The 17,664-nt window shown below is 45.8% G+C and overlaps 2 protein-coding genes, 1 long non-coding RNA gene and 2 other non-coding genes across 22 annotated transcripts in view; 1 reads left to right on the top strand and 4 right to left on the bottom strand.

Annotated features, from left to right (window-relative positions):
• Nucleotides 1-5,050, bottom strand: part of BAZ2A (bromodomain adjacent to zinc finger domain 2A) — a 35,726-nt gene extending 30,676 nt beyond the window's left edge. For 4 of the 15 annotated variants that reach the window (XM_081483257.1, XM_081483265.1, XM_081483271.1 and 1 more), the window contains exons 1-2: nt 3,603-4,025; nt 100-183 (exon numbers count right to left, since the gene is read on the bottom strand). The gene's annotated coding sequence lies outside the window, so the exon portion shown is untranslated. Of the gene's footprint in view, nt 1-99; nt 184-1,143; nt 1,400-3,047; nt 3,209-3,602; nt 4,026-4,126; nt 4,332-4,850 lie in introns of those variants that run through there. The other 11 variants (XM_081483254.1, XM_081483263.1, XM_081483270.1 and 8 more) reach the window with 6 other exon arrangements.
• Nucleotides 5,051-6,824: 1,774 nt separating this feature from the next.
• Nucleotides 6,825-12,247, bottom strand: ATP5F1B (ATP synthase F1 subunit beta). 4 transcript variants are annotated; one of them, XM_081483305.1, is made up of 10 exons: nt 12,100-12,247; nt 11,449-11,631; nt 11,031-11,205; nt 10,390-10,511; nt 9,953-10,137; nt 9,287-9,445; nt 9,078-9,200; nt 8,243-8,455; nt 7,574-7,842; nt 6,825-7,111 (listed from the first exon to the last, which is right to left on the bottom strand). In XM_081483305.1, the coding sequence occupies exons 1-9, from the start codon at nt 12,224-12,226 to the stop codon at nt 7,594-7,596; spliced, it is 1,536 nt and encodes a 511-aa protein (XP_081339431.1). In that variant the 5' UTR covers nt 12,227-12,247; the 3' UTR covers nt 6,825-7,111; nt 7,574-7,593. The 4 variants fall into 4 exon arrangements, with proteins under 4 accessions (XP_081339431.1, XP_081339433.1, XP_081339430.1 ...); XM_081483307.1 differs by having other exon boundaries at nt 7,579-7,842; XM_081483304.1 differs by having other exon boundaries at nt 7,610-7,842.
• Nucleotides 8,293-10,566, top strand: LOC145503572 (uncharacterized). The gene is made up of 2 exons (XR_014051570.1): nt 8,293-8,497; nt 10,239-10,566. It is a non-coding gene; the product is annotated as an uncharacterized LOC145503572 (long non-coding RNA).
• Nucleotides 10,230-10,300, bottom strand: LOC145504092 (small nucleolar RNA SNORD59). Its single transcript, XR_014052071.1, has one exon. It is a non-coding gene; the product is annotated as a small nucleolar RNA SNORD59 (small nucleolar RNA).
• Nucleotides 11,308-11,382, bottom strand: LOC145504093 (small nucleolar RNA SNORD59). Its single transcript, XR_014052072.1, has one exon. It is a non-coding gene; the product is annotated as a small nucleolar RNA SNORD59 (small nucleolar RNA).
• Nucleotides 12,248-17,664: the final 5,417 nt, after the last annotated feature.

Below are 17,664 nucleotides of genomic sequence, written 5' to 3'. Positions count from 1 at the left end.
AAGAGGGGAAAAGTGGAAGTGCGGAAGCGGAAAGGTTAGGAAAAATTCAATCCTGGTAAAGAGGTGGGAAAAGGCAAGCTCCATCTGCTGCCCACTCACCTGTCCCGAGGATGGCAGCCCGGTCCTGCCTGGATCACCAATTTCTCGGCGACATCAGCAGGACCCTGAGGGTCAGGAAGATTCCTGTGGGTAAGAAAAGGAACTTTGAGACGAGAAAGGCAAGGCCAGAGTCTAGCCTAAATCTGGTCAGAGGGACAGGGGAGAAACAGGAAAACTGACCAGCAAATAAGGTGCCCCAAATCACCAGTTTTTATATAGTTCCAGTACTTTTTCTGATAGGGCTATATGTGAAAACTTCTGAGAAGAGGAAGGAAAAATCTAGCAGAGGACTAGAGATTAGCTATCATCTAAAATGTCTATTGCAGAGGCCCAGAATGGAGAACAGTGTCATATGTGATGTTAGAATTTAGAGAATTTCTAGTTGAATCTTCTCTTGTTGTTAGATGAAGAAATTATGGCCTGAAGAGAGTAACCAACTCGTTCAATGTCAAACAGTGGATAAAATGTGACCAGAAACCAGGTTTTTTTTCCCTTGCAACTTAACAGACTTTGCAGGCATCAAGATAATTCCTATTCAATTCATTGCAATGCAGTTCTACAAACAACTGCCTAACTGTGCAAAACTCAGGCTGAATTCTCTGGAAGAGGAACAGTTTCAGAGTGGGGATGATGAAACTCTGGCAGGTTGTGGGGGTCAACAAATACTTTTATCCTCTGGGAGTCTGGGGAGGAAAAAGATCTGAAAACTGGGTGGGACCAGAGTAAGGCAGGACCAAATCCATCAGTCTAGATTGGATTTTCTTACTCCACAGAGAAGTGAGTTCTTCCTGAGTTTTGACAGACTTCATTCACCACAACAAATAAATGGTTCAGAAAAGCTAAGAAGGAAGTGAGCTTCAGCAAAGCTCAAAGTGTGTAGGCCAGAGACAGGCTAAGGAGGGTTAGGATGTCTCTCCTGAAAAAAATAGGTTGCCAGTGGGACGGAGCAGACAGAAATCAAAATCCTTTTCTCCTCCACGACTCAATAACAGATTTATAGGGTCACCTTGAATAAAAAATCAAGACCCCTAACAGCCTACTAACCTCAAGTCTCTGTGTAAATAGGGATCACACTCAGGGTAGGGGGCGGGGTCCTTTCTTCTGGTGAAAGCAAGGATCCAGCAAACTTCTGCTAAGGAATGCCTCCCCCATCCCCCAAATAAAGACAAGTGAAGAAGAGAGCTCAGGGCATGAAACTGGCCAAGAGAGAGAGCTAGGTATCCTTTTTCTTTTTTTCTTGTTCCTTTTCCAGGGCAGATGAGGGCGAACCTTCCTACTTCCCGCCCCCAATCAGAGGACAGGACAGTCGGAGGCGGGCGGCAGGGGAGGAGCCTGCGCCAGTCTGACTGGTGTAGCCACGCCCCCTTCCCCCACCACCACACACCCACACACACCCACCCGCTGGCTCCACTCCTCTCCGGAAGAGCCGGTTACTCTTGTGCCCCACTGACTGCCCCCACCCCTTCCGAGCCTCAGGCCTAGTCTCCAGGGCAACCCCTAGGACTATCCCAGCCAGGAGCCGTTGGGAAGAAGGGTGTTGGATAGGAAAGGGCCACCCGGGATTAGAAAAGAAAGTGAGGCAGGATCCATTCTTTCCCATCTGATGCAGAAAGACTACGAACACCTTCCTCCTTGAATGAGACCCCTCCTCGTCCCTTCTTATCAGAGGTCTTCCTTGCTCTTTGAGGATGAGGATGGGGTGTCAATATGCCAACAGCTGGGTGTTTACTTCTTGCCAGAAGCCACCCCAAACAGCAGCTGTGCTTCTCCCCCACATCCAGACGACAGAGGGCAGACTGACCCTTTAGATCCTTAGACATTCCTCAATCCTATCAGATGTGGACAATTCCTACCCCATCTCTCTTTAGGTAGCTACTAGAAACAGGAAGGGGCAAATGGTCATTTTTTTCAGCAACTTGTGAGAGGAGTAGCTAGAGAATACTCTGAACCTCTAACAAGCCAGGCCAGTGGGTGGGTAATAAAGAGAATGGAGAGGGAGAAATTAGCACCTGCTCTCCCTTTCTCACCACCCTGACTGGGGTCAGCTGCCATAGTGCATGGCTCCACTGAGGAGCCAGATGGCTGGAGCTTAGAGGGGGAAGAGACAGAAAGGAAGAGAGGGCAGATTCGTTTGTATCCCTCTCCCTCTCCTTGTCCAGGTCCTCCTGGAATTCAACCCCAAACACCACTGCTGACCACCCTCTCCTTCATCCCCCACCCCCCACCCAGCTCCCTCTCAGCCTATGAAACCTGACTCAAATACAGACACCCTGTCCCTTCATTCTGGAGTGTGTTGTGCTGGGGACAGTGGGGAATGAGAGGGCAAGAAGAAAAGGGGCAGAGCTAAGGTCTCAGCTGGATTTGGACGAAGGGGAATTCTCTAATGGAGATAGGGTAATTATCAATATTAAAGACTTCCCTCGTCTTCACTGGCTGAAGGGTTCACATGCTAATAGGGTCTAGTGGGGAGATAGCCTTCAACCTGGTAACCATTCCAATTTGTCCCACTTTCCTCTCCAGGTTAATGGAAAACAGTCTCCTCCCCCCACCCCCCACCCCGTATTTTGGGGAGGCCAGATTCTCCCCATCAAAAAGACCACAACTCGTCCCTCTTCTCTCCAAATTGGTATGGTCCCCTCAGATTCAGCAGTCTTCTTTCAAACTCTCCAAGGAGCTTATCCAGACTGGTCTTAGAAGAGGATGAAGAAAGACCTAATTTCCTCAGGACTTCTTTTGCATCTGAATAGAAAAGGCCGGGCTTCCCAGGCCTTCCTCACCACCCCCAACACCCTTAGAGACTTAGTCCTAGCCCTTTCATCCACTGTTCTCCAACAGCCCCTTAAGCCCAGAATCACAAGATTCTGGGTGGGCCCCCCCATTCCCTGACTCTGGGGTAAGAGCGGTTAGGCTGGACTGGCCCACCCCAAGCTTAGAAGGGCCATTCCCACCTGGGCTGGTGCTGAGATCGCACCCCCGAAGTCTGGGAGAGATGGGGCAGGGTGAGGGCTTCAGGAAAGCTTTAGATGAGAGTTAGTTGAACTTGAATGGCTAAACGGAGCAGGGCCTGAAAGTGACTCTAGGCTATGATAACCCCCACCCCCCTTACTACGGGGAAGGAGAGGAGTTGGGGTGGCGGTTATTCCCCCTCCCATTGGAGGTTAGGATGGCGTGGGAAAGCGATGGTTCCAGAGGGGAGGAGGCGAAACCCAGACCGCGGGAGGTTTTTCTGGCGAGGAAGGCGCGGGGGAGGGGAGATCCTGGGTCCAGAAATAGGAGGGGTACCCGGGAGAGGTTGGCCGAGAGGCGTGAGAAGCCTCCGGATTCCGGTCGCAGAGGACAGGGGAGAAATGGGCGAGTAGATAGTGCGGGGGAGAGAGGAAGGGCAGCTCTGGGAGGGGGAGGATCAGATCCTGAGTCCCGGGCAGCGCGGATCCCGGGTAGGAGAGACCGCAGGGGCGGCCCGCCGGGGGACTCCGGGACCGGACGTGGGTGCCGGGCCTCACCTGGAGCAGGGCCGGGCGGTGGCGGCAGCGCAGGTGGCCGAGCCGGGCGGCGGCGGCGCCTCCTCCTCCAGCCCTGGGCCGGCGGCGGGGCGGGGGTGGCGGGGAGGTAGCACTTAAAGGGGCAGGAGCTACTGGGGTAGGGACCAGCGCTCTCGGGTAGGGCTGTCGCGAAGAATCCGCTGGGGGAGGGGGAAGCGGGTGGCGTCTCCTAGGGGCCAGAACCAGGAAGAATCCCAGATGGAGGAAGAGAACAGATCCCCAGGAAGAAGAGACAGAAACTTCTGCGGTGAAGTGGGGGATGGTGGTGGGTTCGAACTGGAGGACCTGGGATAGCTCCACCCGCGCTCCGGGAGACACCAGCCGCGATCTCTTCACAAAGGAGGACCAGGAAGGCAGTGCGAGTCACAAGGACTCCGGAGGAATAGAGGTGTTCGAGAGGAAACTCACGGCCGAGCCTGCTGCGGGTAACGCACAGCGGCCCTACTAGGTGAACAGGTTCAACTCCTCGGGAGCTCAAGCCCTACCGCTGTGGGGAGACGCAGCCTCCTTCCCCCGGCACGACCCAAGTGTAAAAGCTTCTGGAATCAGGAAGCCAAGAGGGCAAAGACCTCCTAGGCCTTTCAACCTCAGTCTTGCCTCTCCCTGTCTCTCAGTGACTGGAACGTGGGGGGCCGCCAGTAGCTGCGCTGGTGAAGCTGATGTGGGACCGTGAGAATCGGCTTTATTCTAGTTCAGTTTTCCCCCAACCACCGCCACCCTTGCAGCAACCTCTGGGGCAACAGGAAGCAGCTGCTCAGTGCAGCCCCCACCTGGTGGTGGGTCCGGGTGGGGGAGGAAAGAAGACAGGGACTTAAAAAGGCCTGGGAGAAAATAGAGGGAGAGGCACCTTAAAAATTCTCCAGCATGACCAAAAGTGGGCTTTACTTTGACGGGGAGGCCACCAGTGAGTGCTGTAAAATATTTCTTGAATCCCAGCAGGCACAAGGGACTGGGGGTTGCAAGGGTGGGAGTTGGGAGGGGAAGCCCCCACCTAAGATGCAGTCCAAGCTCTTCCCTGAGGCTGGTGCTTGCCAACGCTCACGATCCCTTGGTCAGCAGCCTCACCAGCTGAGCTCTGTGCCCCTATAGTCTGGTTTCCCCTCCTTCACCCCCCAAAAGAGCAAAGGTTAGGCCCCACCCCTGCTGAGTCAGCCAGGGAGGGAGGTAGGCATCCCTCAGGCCTTCCCGGGGGCTGGTCCTCATACTTACTCATGTCAGGCTGGCAGGGCTCCAGGGCTGGGACCACCAGCTCCTCACTGTCCTTGGTTCCCCCTTCACGTGCAGGCTGGTGTTAGATCCTCCCAAACTATAAGCTGGGAACTAGCACGAATCAAAAAGCCAATGTATGCTTCCTGCGAACCACAGCCTGAACTGCTGTAGGGTGATGTCCCTGTGTGACAGACTGGGGTGGGGAGGGAGGAGGGAGGGGCGGGGCTTTCTCTGGGTGGAGAGGGAGGAGGCGGTGAGGACAGGGCAGAACCAGGAGAAATATGGAGGAAGGTTAGATCTGTGTTGACACCCTGGTGGCGTGGTACCAGAAGAGAGTGGTGAAGGGGGAAGGAAATAAATAGTTGCAGCTAGTGAGAGGGAGAAGGTTCTCGATGAATGCTAAGAGACAGAAATGGGGGTGGGGAGGAGTAGAAGTATGGGAGAAACCACCTTTAGGATCACAGTTCCTAGGTCTATCTGCATCTAGATAACATGGGAAAACAGAGCAGAAAGGGTGGACCCACAGCCTGGGGACTTCTGCGTCAGCTTCTTACCCACTCCAGGGTCAAAACCTAGAGGATGTGCCCACACCCCCATAACTCAGCATTTCCCCAAATCCAGGCTTTTCTAGGGGCAAACTACTGAGCACAGGCGGCTCAGGGGCTCCACCTTCCGGCCAAACCGTGACACAGGACAGGCTGGTACCAAGGACGTCAGAGGCAGATGGGAGGAAACTTAGAGGCCCCTACTCCACCCCTGGCACCTCTCCCAAGGCCCCTCCCCAACCTTCAGCCCCCAGGGGCCTCTGAACTGGGATCTCAGTTTATCCTGCCCTGCTTTTACCCAACTTGAATGCCTCGGGGTGGAGCTTATAGATTCAGGCTCCTCCTTAGGACAAAACCCCCAGCTGGTTTGTAAACAGTCATTAGCAAAGAACCACATCCCAGCAAATGGCCTTCATGGATTTCAAAATGGTGAGATCAGAGTTCTTGCAGAGCCTTCAGTCCTACCACCAGAGGGCAGATGGGTCTGGGCCTACAAAAGAACATCTAAGGGAACACCTAAGGGGCACCAAATCCGACCTTGCACTTTAACAGGCACTTGTTAGGTGGCTGTTCTTGTAATCCTTGCAATCTTCATCATTTTAGCAGCCTAAAATGAAGGGAAGATTGTCTAAATTCCATTGTTTAGCTCAGAAACTCAAGCCCAGCAACCCTGAAAATTACCTCTAAAAAAATTTTATTTTGGCCACACCACAGGGCATGGGTATCTTAGTTCCCTAACCTGCGATCGAACTTGCACCCCCTGCAGTGGAAGCAGTCAACCGCTGGACCACCAGGGAAGTCTCTGAAAATTACTCTTTTCCTCTTTCCCCAATTTTCTTAAGGAATTTTAGCAAACCTCAGAATAGGCCTTAAGGTACTTTATATTCTGCATTGCCTCAAGGAATCAGACATACAAGTCTTGCCCAAAATATGTTAGGAGGTAGTTGTCAGGGACACCTTCTGACAACAATGAAGGTGATAATAGAAGAGAGCCCTTTAACTCAGTTTTAATCCCTCAGAACATGCATCATTTCCAAAAAATTTAATTCACAGATTAACCTATGCCTTCTCTTAGAATAGCAGTTATTTCTAAACCCCTTGTCCCCAAAATGCTCTTCTAAAAATCCTTTTGCTTTTTAAAAAAGTAGGACTGCACTACATATATTTAAGAGGCAAAACTCAACTTGCTTTGAACAATGACATAAAAGGGCCAAAAATGAGGCCCTATCAGGATCCCATCATCCCCAGGAAACCCCTTCACAAGATTCAGCTATTCAACAATCCAAGACAACGGCTTTTCTTTTCGAATGACCCCATTTCAAACATATATGTATGGCCTACTTTGTGCTATTTCTTGTGGCTATTCTAAAATACTATTAAAAACTTCAGTACTGGCTGTGTTGTCAGGACCAAGAAAAACAGACAGATGTTGAGGGATGTACATTTTATTGGAAACCTTAAATATTCTTCAGACAGAACACAATGTCTTCAATCAAGGCTCTCACGTGGCCTACAGAGAAAACTGCGATTTCTGGATTAGGGGCAAGGAGAGGGACACCATGGAGGATGAGTGCTTAATGTGCCAAAAGGACCCCCTCATGAGTGCTCTTCAGCCAGCTTATCAGCTTTTGCCACAGCTTCTTCAATGGGTCCCACCATATAGAAGGCCTGTTCTGGGAGATGGTCATATTCACCTATATGGAAAAAAAAATCCAACTGGTGAGAAGTGAAGGATATCAACTTCTACAGTGGTCACATACCTCACCACTTGAGGCCACCAGTCAGAACATGATGAAATCCTGTCATCTTAGGTTCTTTTCTTAAACTTGCCTCACAATTTACAAGAAATGCTACAGTACAGATTGAGAACATATGGTCTGGAGTCACATAACTCAGGTTCAAATTCTTTCTGGCTGTATGATATTGGGGCCAGTTAAACTTTCCACGCTTCAAGCTTCCTAATGTGTAAAATAGGATAATGATGCCTTCTTTATAAGGATGTTGTAATTAACTTAGAGTAACTGGCACTGAAAACTAAGACTCACTAAATCTAAGGCTCACTCTCAGATGGTATTTTCAAAGAAAACAGATGGAGAATAACTTATTTTCATATAAAAGTTATGTTAATTAGGCACAATATATTTATATATTGCTTGATGGTTCCTTGAACAGGAACACAGCACCGCATTCAAGGGAGTTCAGCTTCTATGCCACTTTATGTTCAGCCTTATACTGGAAATCTCACCTGCCAAAATCTGCTGGAATCCTTTGATGGTCTCCTTGAGGGGTACCAGCTTCCCCAAATGACCAGTAAAGACCTCAGCCACCTGGAATGGCTGAGACAAGAAACGCTGGATTTTCCGTGCACGGGACACAGTTAACTTGTCTTCTTCAGAAAGTTCATCCATACCCAGGATGGCAATGATGTCTTGGAGGGATTTGTAGTCCTATGAAAAACAAGATTAGAGAGGCCAAGTAAATATTTACATTCCTCAAATTTGGACAAAAACTTAAGGGTTAATACAACTTTATATTCACAATGAGCTTTGTATAGAGCATTTTAGCACTTTACTGCACTTCTTAACTGAAACAAATCAGTTAAATGAGGGTCATGAGGGCCCTCAGCTAAGGTTGGTATCTTGTTTCCCTTACTCTGAATCTATCGGGTGCTGTTATAAAAAAACTCTGACTCCAAACCTGGAAACTCAGGAGACCTCATTAACACTCACTAGGAATTCTAGTCTCTTCTTTCCTTGCTCTAAAGCAAATCACACAATTTACCAGGGAAGATCTTGTCCTAATATAGCCCCCTAATTCCCTCTATGACTTTATGGCCACTGATCTCACCTGCAGAATCTTTTGCACCCCACGGGCAACATCATAATGCTCACTGCCAACAATGTTGGGATCCATGATGCGAGACGTGGAGTCCAGAGGATCCACAGCTGGATAGATGCCCAGCTCAGCAATAGCACGGGACAGCACAGTGGTAGCATCCAAATGGGCAAAGGTAGTGGCCGGGGCAGGGTCAGTCAAGTCATCAGCAGGCACATAGATAGCCTAAAGTGAATCAAGAACCTATAAAGAGCAGCAGGAAGCCAAGTAATTCTACTTAAACCATCCCCTTTTCTGACCCCTCCTCATTATGTTACTCTATCTTCTCAACATTCAAGAGTCCAACAGAGACTCTTTCCACTCCTAATGCAGAGTACTAGTGGTTATATATTATCTGGTTCCTCCAAGCTTTAATGGAAGAATTTTCATTGTCATTCCTTTTGTTCTTCATCCTACTTTCTAATTCTAAACCAAAAACCTCACACTACTATATCAGGAAAATGAATCATGAAAGTTAAAAAAAATTTAGAGAAAGTTTTAGATAATTTTACTATATACACCATCTATATACATTTGAAAATTGGAGCAGCTAGTGTAGTACATATTTAAAGCTCACTTTGAAGTTCCCTTCAGGTTGGAAACCACTATTTTGTGATCTACATTTACATATACACCTTCAATTAGTTCAGATGAGTGGTTTCTTAATCTTTTAGGGTCTTTAACATGCACACACAGATTCTTAAATATTACTTAAGCTCCAGTACCTACTTTAAAAAAGTAACAAGATTTTATACCTCTGTACATGCCTTTACACAAATTAGACCTTCATCCATTTAATTCTTCTCACCTGTACAGAAGTGATAGATCCCTTTTTGGTGGTGGTGATTCTTTCCTGCATGGTACCCATGTCAGTGGCCAGGGTAGGCTGATAACCCACAGCAGAAGGGATTCTTCCCAATAAAGCAGACACCTGGGAAAAAAAGAAAAAACATATCTTTAGCCTTATCTGTATCATTCCATAGAAAGATCAAATGAACCAGGTTCTCTCAAGCCTACCTCTGAGCCAGCCTGGGTGAAGCGAAAGATGTTATCAATAAACAGCAACACATCTTGACCTTCTTGGTCTCTGAAGTACTCAGCTACAGTCAGCCCAGTCAGAGCGACCCGGGCCCGAGCACCAGGTGGTTCATTCATTTGACCATACACCAGCGCTACCTGCAGCAATTATAAACAATCAGAAATCCTGGCAGAGGAGTGTGAAAGTCATCTATCCAAGGTCCCCAAATCAGAGAACTACCAAAAAACCCTCCTCCTCAGGTGTCTAGGTTTTTGTTCATAAATTTTTTTCTCTTTTAGAGCTGTAGTTCAAAACAAAAGATACTTTCTTTTATTAATGAGACAAAATTCTTCTGGTACGAAGGAAATAAACTGTAAATATGTGAAAGGCACAAAATAGGGTTATTTAAGACATTAAGAACCATGTTCAATGCCCCCAGAATTAGCTTTCAAATGATGGGTCTATGTATCAAAAAAACAAAAACCCTAGAAATGTTATCTAATATTAAAAAGGAAAACACAATGTACATGAGTGTATTAGAAACGGGTGAAAATACTGATAGAACTTTCCTCTGTAGGTCCTAGGACAATAAAATGAAAATACAAAACAAGTCAACTTCAACAGTTTCCTGATACTACTTACATGGACATCAGCTCAGTGCTCACCTTAGAGGTAGCATCTTTTAAGTTGATAACACCAGACTCAATCATCTCATGGTATAAATCATTGCCCTCACGGGTCCTTTCACCAACCCCAGCAAACACAGAGTAACCACCATGGGCTTTGGCAACGTTGTTGATTAACTCCATGATCAGTACTGTTTTGCCGACTCCAGCACCGCCAAAGAGCCCTACAAGAGGTAGAGAAAAAACATAAGAATTTCGTTTCCGTATAAGCAAACTTCAAAAAAATATATATATATTTGTTTCTTTTCATCTTTTCCCTTCTCAGAAATGGCATCTGGCTTCAGCAAACTCAGAAGAACGAAAGTCAGAAGCTGCTCATCAGTGAGGGACGGACGTATCTCAGTACCCACTCATAACATGGTAGGGTTTGTTTCCCACATTAGGTTTGGAAAATATCTACCTGTCACTTAACATACCAATTTTGCCACCCTTGGCATATGGAGCCAGCAGATCCACAACCTTGATACCAGTAACCAGAATTTCCTGCTCAACACTCATCTCCACGAATTCAGGAGCCTCAGCATGAATAGCAGCAAATCTGTAAAGGCAGATGAGATCAGTGTCTATTCATCTTATTAAAAAGTTCTTCTCAATTCTCAAGCCTAACCCTTTACTCACAGCCTCATCTCTTATCTAACACTCTAGACAAATTACCACCCACCATCGAGCCCAAATACTCTGCAATAAAAGGAATCTCATTATCTCAGGAAGCAATAATCCCATTCCCTGACAGCTCCGTCATAAAGTTTTCCTTTTACAGAGTCTAAACATCACTTCTTCACATACCAATATGAAATACAAACACCACTGGTATTAAGATGAACTAAAATAATCAACTTGGGCCCTATGGAGTTCAGTTTTCTCTTTTTTATAATCAGAATTTCTGCATCATTAATTTTCTTCATAAGAAATTGCATTGTGTGGTTTAAAGAAATGACTAGACCAGCATTTTAGGGATTCTCTGCAGAAAAATTCTGCTATAATAGATGGTGCCACCTTAATGTATAAAACTGCTAGAAAAAAGTTCCTTTGTGTGTAGATACAACAGGGTACTTACTGCTTGGTTTTGATGGGACCCCTCTCATCAATAGGTTCTCCAATGACGTTCATGATTCTACCCAAGGTCTCAGGGCCAACAGGAATTTTGATTGGTGCACCGGAATCCAGGACTTTCTGACCCCTAACCAAGCCTTCTGTGCCATCCATAGCAATGGTCCTTACTGTGCTCTCACCTGTCAGATATAGGCATTGCAGGATTACACAGAAGGACAAACTGGCTTCGTGGTATTTAATTAAGTTGTAGCTGGCATTAAACACCTAAGTCAACCAAGACTTCCTCTCAGTACTTAAATGTGGCTTCAGCAAACTCAGAAGAACGAAAGTCATTTTGATAAAATCATCATAGAAGACAGCCTGGTTTTGAGGGATATTTGGGTCGAACAAGATCTTCACTATTCCTAACAAATTCTACTTACCCAAATGCTGGGCCACCTCCAAAACCAGCCTGGTCTCCCTGCCTTGCACCTCCAGGGCATTTAGGATGGGAGGCAGTCCCTCATCAAACTGGACGTCCACCACTGCACCAATGACCGCCACGATGCGCCCAGTGGCGGCGCTTGCCTTTGGCGATGGAGATGCTTGAGCGGCATAGTCTCTGGCTAACAGACAAAAAAGATATTGAAGAAGTTGGGGTTAGGACAGTTAAAGGTCATCGGACGCCCGGACTTAACTCACAAGGACTAGTGAACGCAGCCCAGGCCCGGCCCCCTTCCGCTTGCACGGAAGGCGGGTCCAGAGGGAGGGCCGCGCTGGAAGCAGAGAGCGAACCTGCACCATCTTCCCATCCTCATGCACAAAACTCCATTATTCGAGAACGCGCGTGGTGCTCCCATTCCACGGCAAGGTCAATGCACCTGCTAGCACTATTATGTCACACAGCGCCCCTCTTCCAAAATAAGACGGAATTAGGTCGTCCCTGTTCTTGTTCTCCCGCCGTCAAAGGGCAGGGCGCTGGCCGTGGCGTCCTTCTAGCACCACATATCCCTTAGGCCAGAGCAACTATCGGTCCCAGGCTCAAGGTCATGGGACGACAGAAGCGAACCCAGCTGCTAGAGCAAGGCACTTACCAGTCTGGAGCGCTGCAGGAGCGGCCCGCAGTAAGAGCTGGGCTTGCGGTAGCGGCGCTGAAGGGCTGAGTCCCCGCAAGGCCCCGGAGGCCGAGGCAGCAGCCACACGACCCACAAGTCCCAACATGGCGGAGCCCGGGTGGAGACTGAGCGCTGCAGTGGTCTGGCCTCCAACTGCCAGCAGTTGGAGGCGAGACCTACTCTGCAGTAGGTATGGCCATTGGGTGATTTTTATGCTTATCACTCTGGGCGCTGCTCCTATAGGCCAATAGTCTCTCATCTTCTCAACCATTGGCCACAGTTCGTGCTAATCTGAATTCCTTTTTTTTATTGGACAGTGACTGGCTCAGTGCAACCCTCAGAGCTTTGAAACATAATTGGACAACAGGGATGTCAGTCGGAGAGAGCACTTGGAGGAACTGCGTTTGGGAAAGGGGCCGAGTTCCTGTGCGGAAGCACGTGGGCTGTCTTTGCCTGTCCTTGGGCTCTCTCCTCAGTTAGGACCTTGAGCTAGGTGACAGTCTCAGGGGCGGTTTTAAGGAAGTGGTTGCCTCATGAGGCACTATTGACTGACCTTGGCTTGTTAGGAGTCTTCTCTAGAGTCAAACGGTTTTTCTTCCGCAGTAGGTAAATTGGAAGTTTTCAGACAATTCAGCAGGTCAGGAATCTGGACAGAATTAAAGCTACAATGAAAGACATTCATGTAAACCAGTCTTTTAAAAACTGTATGCTAGGCATTGAGGAGGCAAAGATAAATAAGACTTAGAGAAAAACAGATGAGCAAAAAATGCAATAAAGTGTGATAGGTCTTGGTTAGTACAGGGTAAAACAGATGGAGGAAGAGATAAATTTAGGTCATCTAGAAATGTGAAATGTAGGTGGAATTGCCTTTAAAGTGGAAGAGGCTGACAGACCTGTTGGGAAACATCTGTAGAATTCCTAGGGTAAAGTAGGAAGGAAGACTATTCCATTATATATTTGTATTACGCAGCATGTTTCTTTCGTGGTACTGCAGGTGAGGAAGGTTTCAGGTGAGGAAAAAAGAGGCGAGTAAAGAGATGGACATAGAAGAACCAGTTCAGGGCCTTGGATGGGAGTGGAGGCAGGGCAGAGGTAAGTGTGGTCCTTGAACACGAAAAATCATAAAATAAACAGGACATCCTTTAATGTAGTATTGATTTTATTTAAGGTATTTGGGAACAGGGTGGAGGAAACCCTTAATCTATCAGAACAAACATGGCTAATGACAAACATGGCTGCTGGTCAGCATGAAGCTACTTCCCCAGACTTTCTCCAACCAGCACACATTAGTTCTCATTTTTCTGCGTGATAGTGAAAGTTTTCTACGATTTGGTATCAAGAACTATCAAAGAACTTCAAAGGAGAAAGCAGGAACAGAAGAGAATTAGAGAAAGTTTAATTTGAAGTGTCTGTGGTTTCCCAGGTGGTGCTAGTGGTAAAAAACCTGCCTGCCAGTGCAGCAGACTCAGGAGACCTGGGTTCCATCTCTGGGTCGGGAAGATTCCTTGAAGAAGGGCATGGCAACCCGCTCCAGTATTCTTTTTTTTTTTTTTTAATTATTTTCTATTTTTTAACTTTACAATATTGTCACTCCAGTATTCTTGCTTGGAGAATCCCATGGAAAGAGGAACCTGGTGGATTACAGTCCATAGCGTCCCAAAAGTTCATGTCTAAAGCAATTTAGCATGCACACAGGTAATCTTGCCTAGTAAGAGGGAAAGAACCCAAGAAAACAGCAATGTGTATGGAGCAGGTAGAAAAAAATAAACCATCTTAGGAAAGAGCAGAGGAATAAGGAGAAGACCAAAGAACATACACTATGTAAGAATCAGAATAGTAAGGAGAAAGTGGTCAATAGTATCAATGACATAACTATGCTATAAAATAAGGGCTCAGAAGAACTAGTTGGGTTTGGCAAGTAGGAATTCATTGTGCAGTGATACAGGGTCAAAGAATTTCAATGGGCTGCATGCAGGATATACATTTTTGTTTTGCAACTTGTGCTATTCTGATTACACAGGGCAGCATCCCACTTAATAGGAACCTATACATTTCACTTGCTTTTCTCAACTATTAGAGTTGAAGTTTCTGTAGAAAGGATAAGATACTTAAGAGTATTGCCCCTGGAACCAGACTGGGTTTAAAATCTTTTTACACTTACTAGACATCATTGAGCAAGTTTAAAATCTCTGTATATCATCTTCCTCATTATACCAGATGAGGATAATCTCATAGAGTTGTCTCAAAAATCAAGTAGATTAAAATGTGAAAGAGCATTTAGAAAAATGTCTGGCACATAATCAGCACCATATTTGTGTTGACTAGTATTTTTACTATTGACTTAGTGTTAAGATCCTTTGGTTCTGTATCATCACTTTTGGTTGTGGCCAAAATTTTTATTAACCATCAAACATTTAAACTGACACTTCACTTAATCCAGGTGTCCAAGAAAAATTTCAACATAAAATTCCAGATAACTGAGGCTCATCACTTTTTGAAATGTTTTTACACATTTAGGATATTATCAGGAAACTTTATTCTTTGGGCAGTTGGGTTAAACAAATCTTTGTATCACAATGCAACGCTAAATGCTTTTAATGTTACTGAGGTGGATATATAAAGCTATTTCTCCACTATGCTCGTTTGTAAATTTTTAATTTTTCAAACTCCTTTGCTGTCCGTGTTTGCCCCAGCAACCTCCAGTCCTCTTCTGAAATTAGATAACCTGCTAAATTTGCAAGTAATACTGTCTAAAATCTGCCTGCAATGCAGGAGACCCCAGTTTGATTCCTGGGTGGAGAAGTTCCCCTGGAGAACGGATATGCTACCCACTCCAGTATTCTTTGGCTTCCCTGGTGGCTCAAACAGTAAAGAATCTGCTTGCAACATGGAAGACCTGGGTTCAATCCCTGGGTTGGGAAGATCCCCTGGAGGAGGGCATGACAGCCCACTCCAGTATTCTTGCCTGGAGAATCCCCATGGACAGAAGAGCCTGGCAGGCTACATACAGCCCATGGGGTCACAAGGAGTCAGATACAACTAAACACAGCACATTTTAGAGTTGTGACATATTTTGGTCTTGCTTATTTCTTGATTTCCAGATAGCCCAGGTAGTATTTCATGTAAAATACAAGCTACTTTCCATGGGATAATAGAGACCACAAAGACTGAACCTCAAGTTAATTTCAAATTAACTAACCTCTCAATTTATGACTGGAAACCTTATGAATTTCATCTTAAGGTGAAAATTGTGTTTACCGTGAAGTTTTTTCTTTTGGCCGAGCAGTAGCTTTTGGAATCTTAGTTCCGTAACTAGGGATTGAACCCACAGCAGTGAAAGGATAGTCCCAACCACCTGACTGCCAGGGAATTCCTTACAAACTCATTTTAACTGCCATTCATAATGGTCAAGTCCCACATTCTTTCAGTACTTTGTCTCTACCATATTTTTTGACAATCACGTTAGGTAATTTCAAAAATAATCCAATCAATTCCCTGGCTTCAGAGTTTTTTAATCTCTTCAATTCCAATTAGTTTCGAACTGACATCCCACTTAAGTATCCTACTCAAGTTGTACCTCAAAAATCCAATAGTCTCTTGTCAGACCACTTTTTTTATGCAAGTAATACATGAACAAATTGTAAGCACACAGGATCACGATAAATCCTTTCATCACTACCCAAATCTCATTCCCAGAAATAACCATTAAAAAATATTTTGCATCTATGCATTCACTTTCATTCCATCCCATGTCCATAAAACATATATTCTTTTTAAAAAACTTCAGCGGAAGCACACTACAGAAAACATAAGGTTTCTGATCTTTTGTTTTTGAGAGCTTTGTGTCAGTTTACATTTTTGATTGTAGCTACACCTTATGCCACAGAAATGTGTAATAACTTACTCCATTAATGGTTATTTGGATTGTTTTAAATGGCTATTACATGCAGTATTGAAGGAAAAAAAGGAAATTTTTTTTTAATTTTTTATTTATTTTTTTATTATTATTTATTTATTTTTTATAAATTTATTTTAGTTGGGGGCTAATTACTTTACAATATTGTAATAGTTTTTGCCATACATTGACATGAATCAGCCATGGGTTTACATGTGTTCCCCTTCCTGGACCCCCCACCCACCTCCCTCCCCATCCCATCCCTCTGGGTCATCCCATTGCCCCGGCCCTGAGCCCTTGTCTCATGCATCAAACATCTTATAAACATGAGTACACCATCTATTGCTTCTTTAAAATTACTAGAAATAAAATGTAGGCTTAAAGTTTGTTCATTAAAAAAATTTTATTTTCGGCTGTGCCACAGGGCTTGTTGGATGGGGGAATCTTAGTTCGACCAGGTAGTGAACCCAGGTGCCTGGTAGTGAGAACACAGGATCCTAACCACTGGACCAGCAGGGATTACCTGTTTTTTTAGATCTCTCCTTTGTACCTTCTAGATTTTTGTATCATTCTTGGAAGAATTTCCTCCTATCGTTAGTAAGAATTTTTATTTTTTGCAGTGAGTGGGCCAGGAACCACCAGCACCAGAATCATCTAAATCTACATTATCTACTATGGTAATCACTAGCTATATGGGATTAAATGTTAAAATTAATTTTTTGGTCACACTAGCCACATTCCAGATTTCCAATTGTTCTATGCAGCTGGCACTCACTGTATCAGACAACGGAGAGACACAGAACAATTTCATCAGTCACACTGGATGGGGTTGCCATCTCAGCAGGACCAACTGATTCAGAATCTGCATTTTAGATCTAAAGGAAGTTGTCAAACTTCAGCACACATCAGAATCAGCTAGAGGGCCTAAGACCCTACAGTTTAGTTTCTGATTTGGAAGATTTGGGGGCCCAGGATTTACCTAACAAGTTCCTAGGTGAGACTGATGCTGGTGGCCAGGACACCTAAAAAAAAAAAAAAAACAAAACTATTTTGGGTGCACCTTGAGGCATGTGGCAGCTTAGTTCCTTGACTAGGGATCAACCCACTACCCCCTGTGTATCGAGAGCATGGAGTTTTAGCCACTGGACCACGAACGAAGTCGTGGGATCACATGTGTCAACAATCAGTTAAATTGCAAATTCCTGGGCCCCACATGCACCTACTGCTGCTGCTGCTAAGTCGCTTCAGTCGTGTCCGACTCTGTGCGACCCCATAGACGGCAGCCCACCAGGCCCTGCCGTCCCTGGGATTCTCCAGGCAAGAATACTGGAGTGGATTGCCATTTCCTTCTCCAGTGCATGAAAGGGAAAAGTGAAAGTGAAGTCGCTCAGACGTGTCCGACTCTTAGCGACCCCATGGACTGTAGCCTACCAGGCTCCTCCGTCCACGGGATTTTCCAGGCAAGAGTACTGGAGTGGAGTGCCATTGCCTTCTCCGCATGCACCTACTATCCTAAGGCATATCTTAAGGTTGGTACTTCTGAATCCACATAGACCCAAGGTGGTTCTATAGCTACAGGGCTACAGGTACAGGACCGGAACTAGAGCTTCCAGGTGAAACTTGTGAGAATACAAAAAAACAATGGCTGA

The sequence above is a fragment of the Giraffa tippelskirchi genome, chromosome 4, assembly GCF_054371585.1.
Source record: "Giraffa tippelskirchi isolate mGirTip1 chromosome 4, T2T-mGirTip1v1.2.pri, whole genome shotgun sequence".
NCBI classification, from domain to species: Eukaryota; Metazoa; Chordata; class Mammalia; order Artiodactyla; family Giraffidae; genus Giraffa; species Giraffa tippelskirchi.
This window is presented reverse-complemented; position numbering and strand designations above follow the sequence as displayed.

Coding starts and splice junctions, on each gene's coding strand:
- ATP5F1B (XM_081483303.1), bottom strand. CDS start 12,226: ATGTTGGGACTTGTGGGTCGTGTGGCTGCTGCCTCGGCCTCCGGGGCC. Junction 10,512..11,030: donor GGTCCCATCAAAACCAAGCA/GTAAGTACCCTG, acceptor CTGCCTTTACAG/ATTTGCTGCTATTCATGCTG. Junction 7,090..7,640: donor ATTCCAGCAGATTTTGGCAG/GTGAGATTTCCA, acceptor TTTTCCATATAG/GTGAATATGACCATCTCCCA.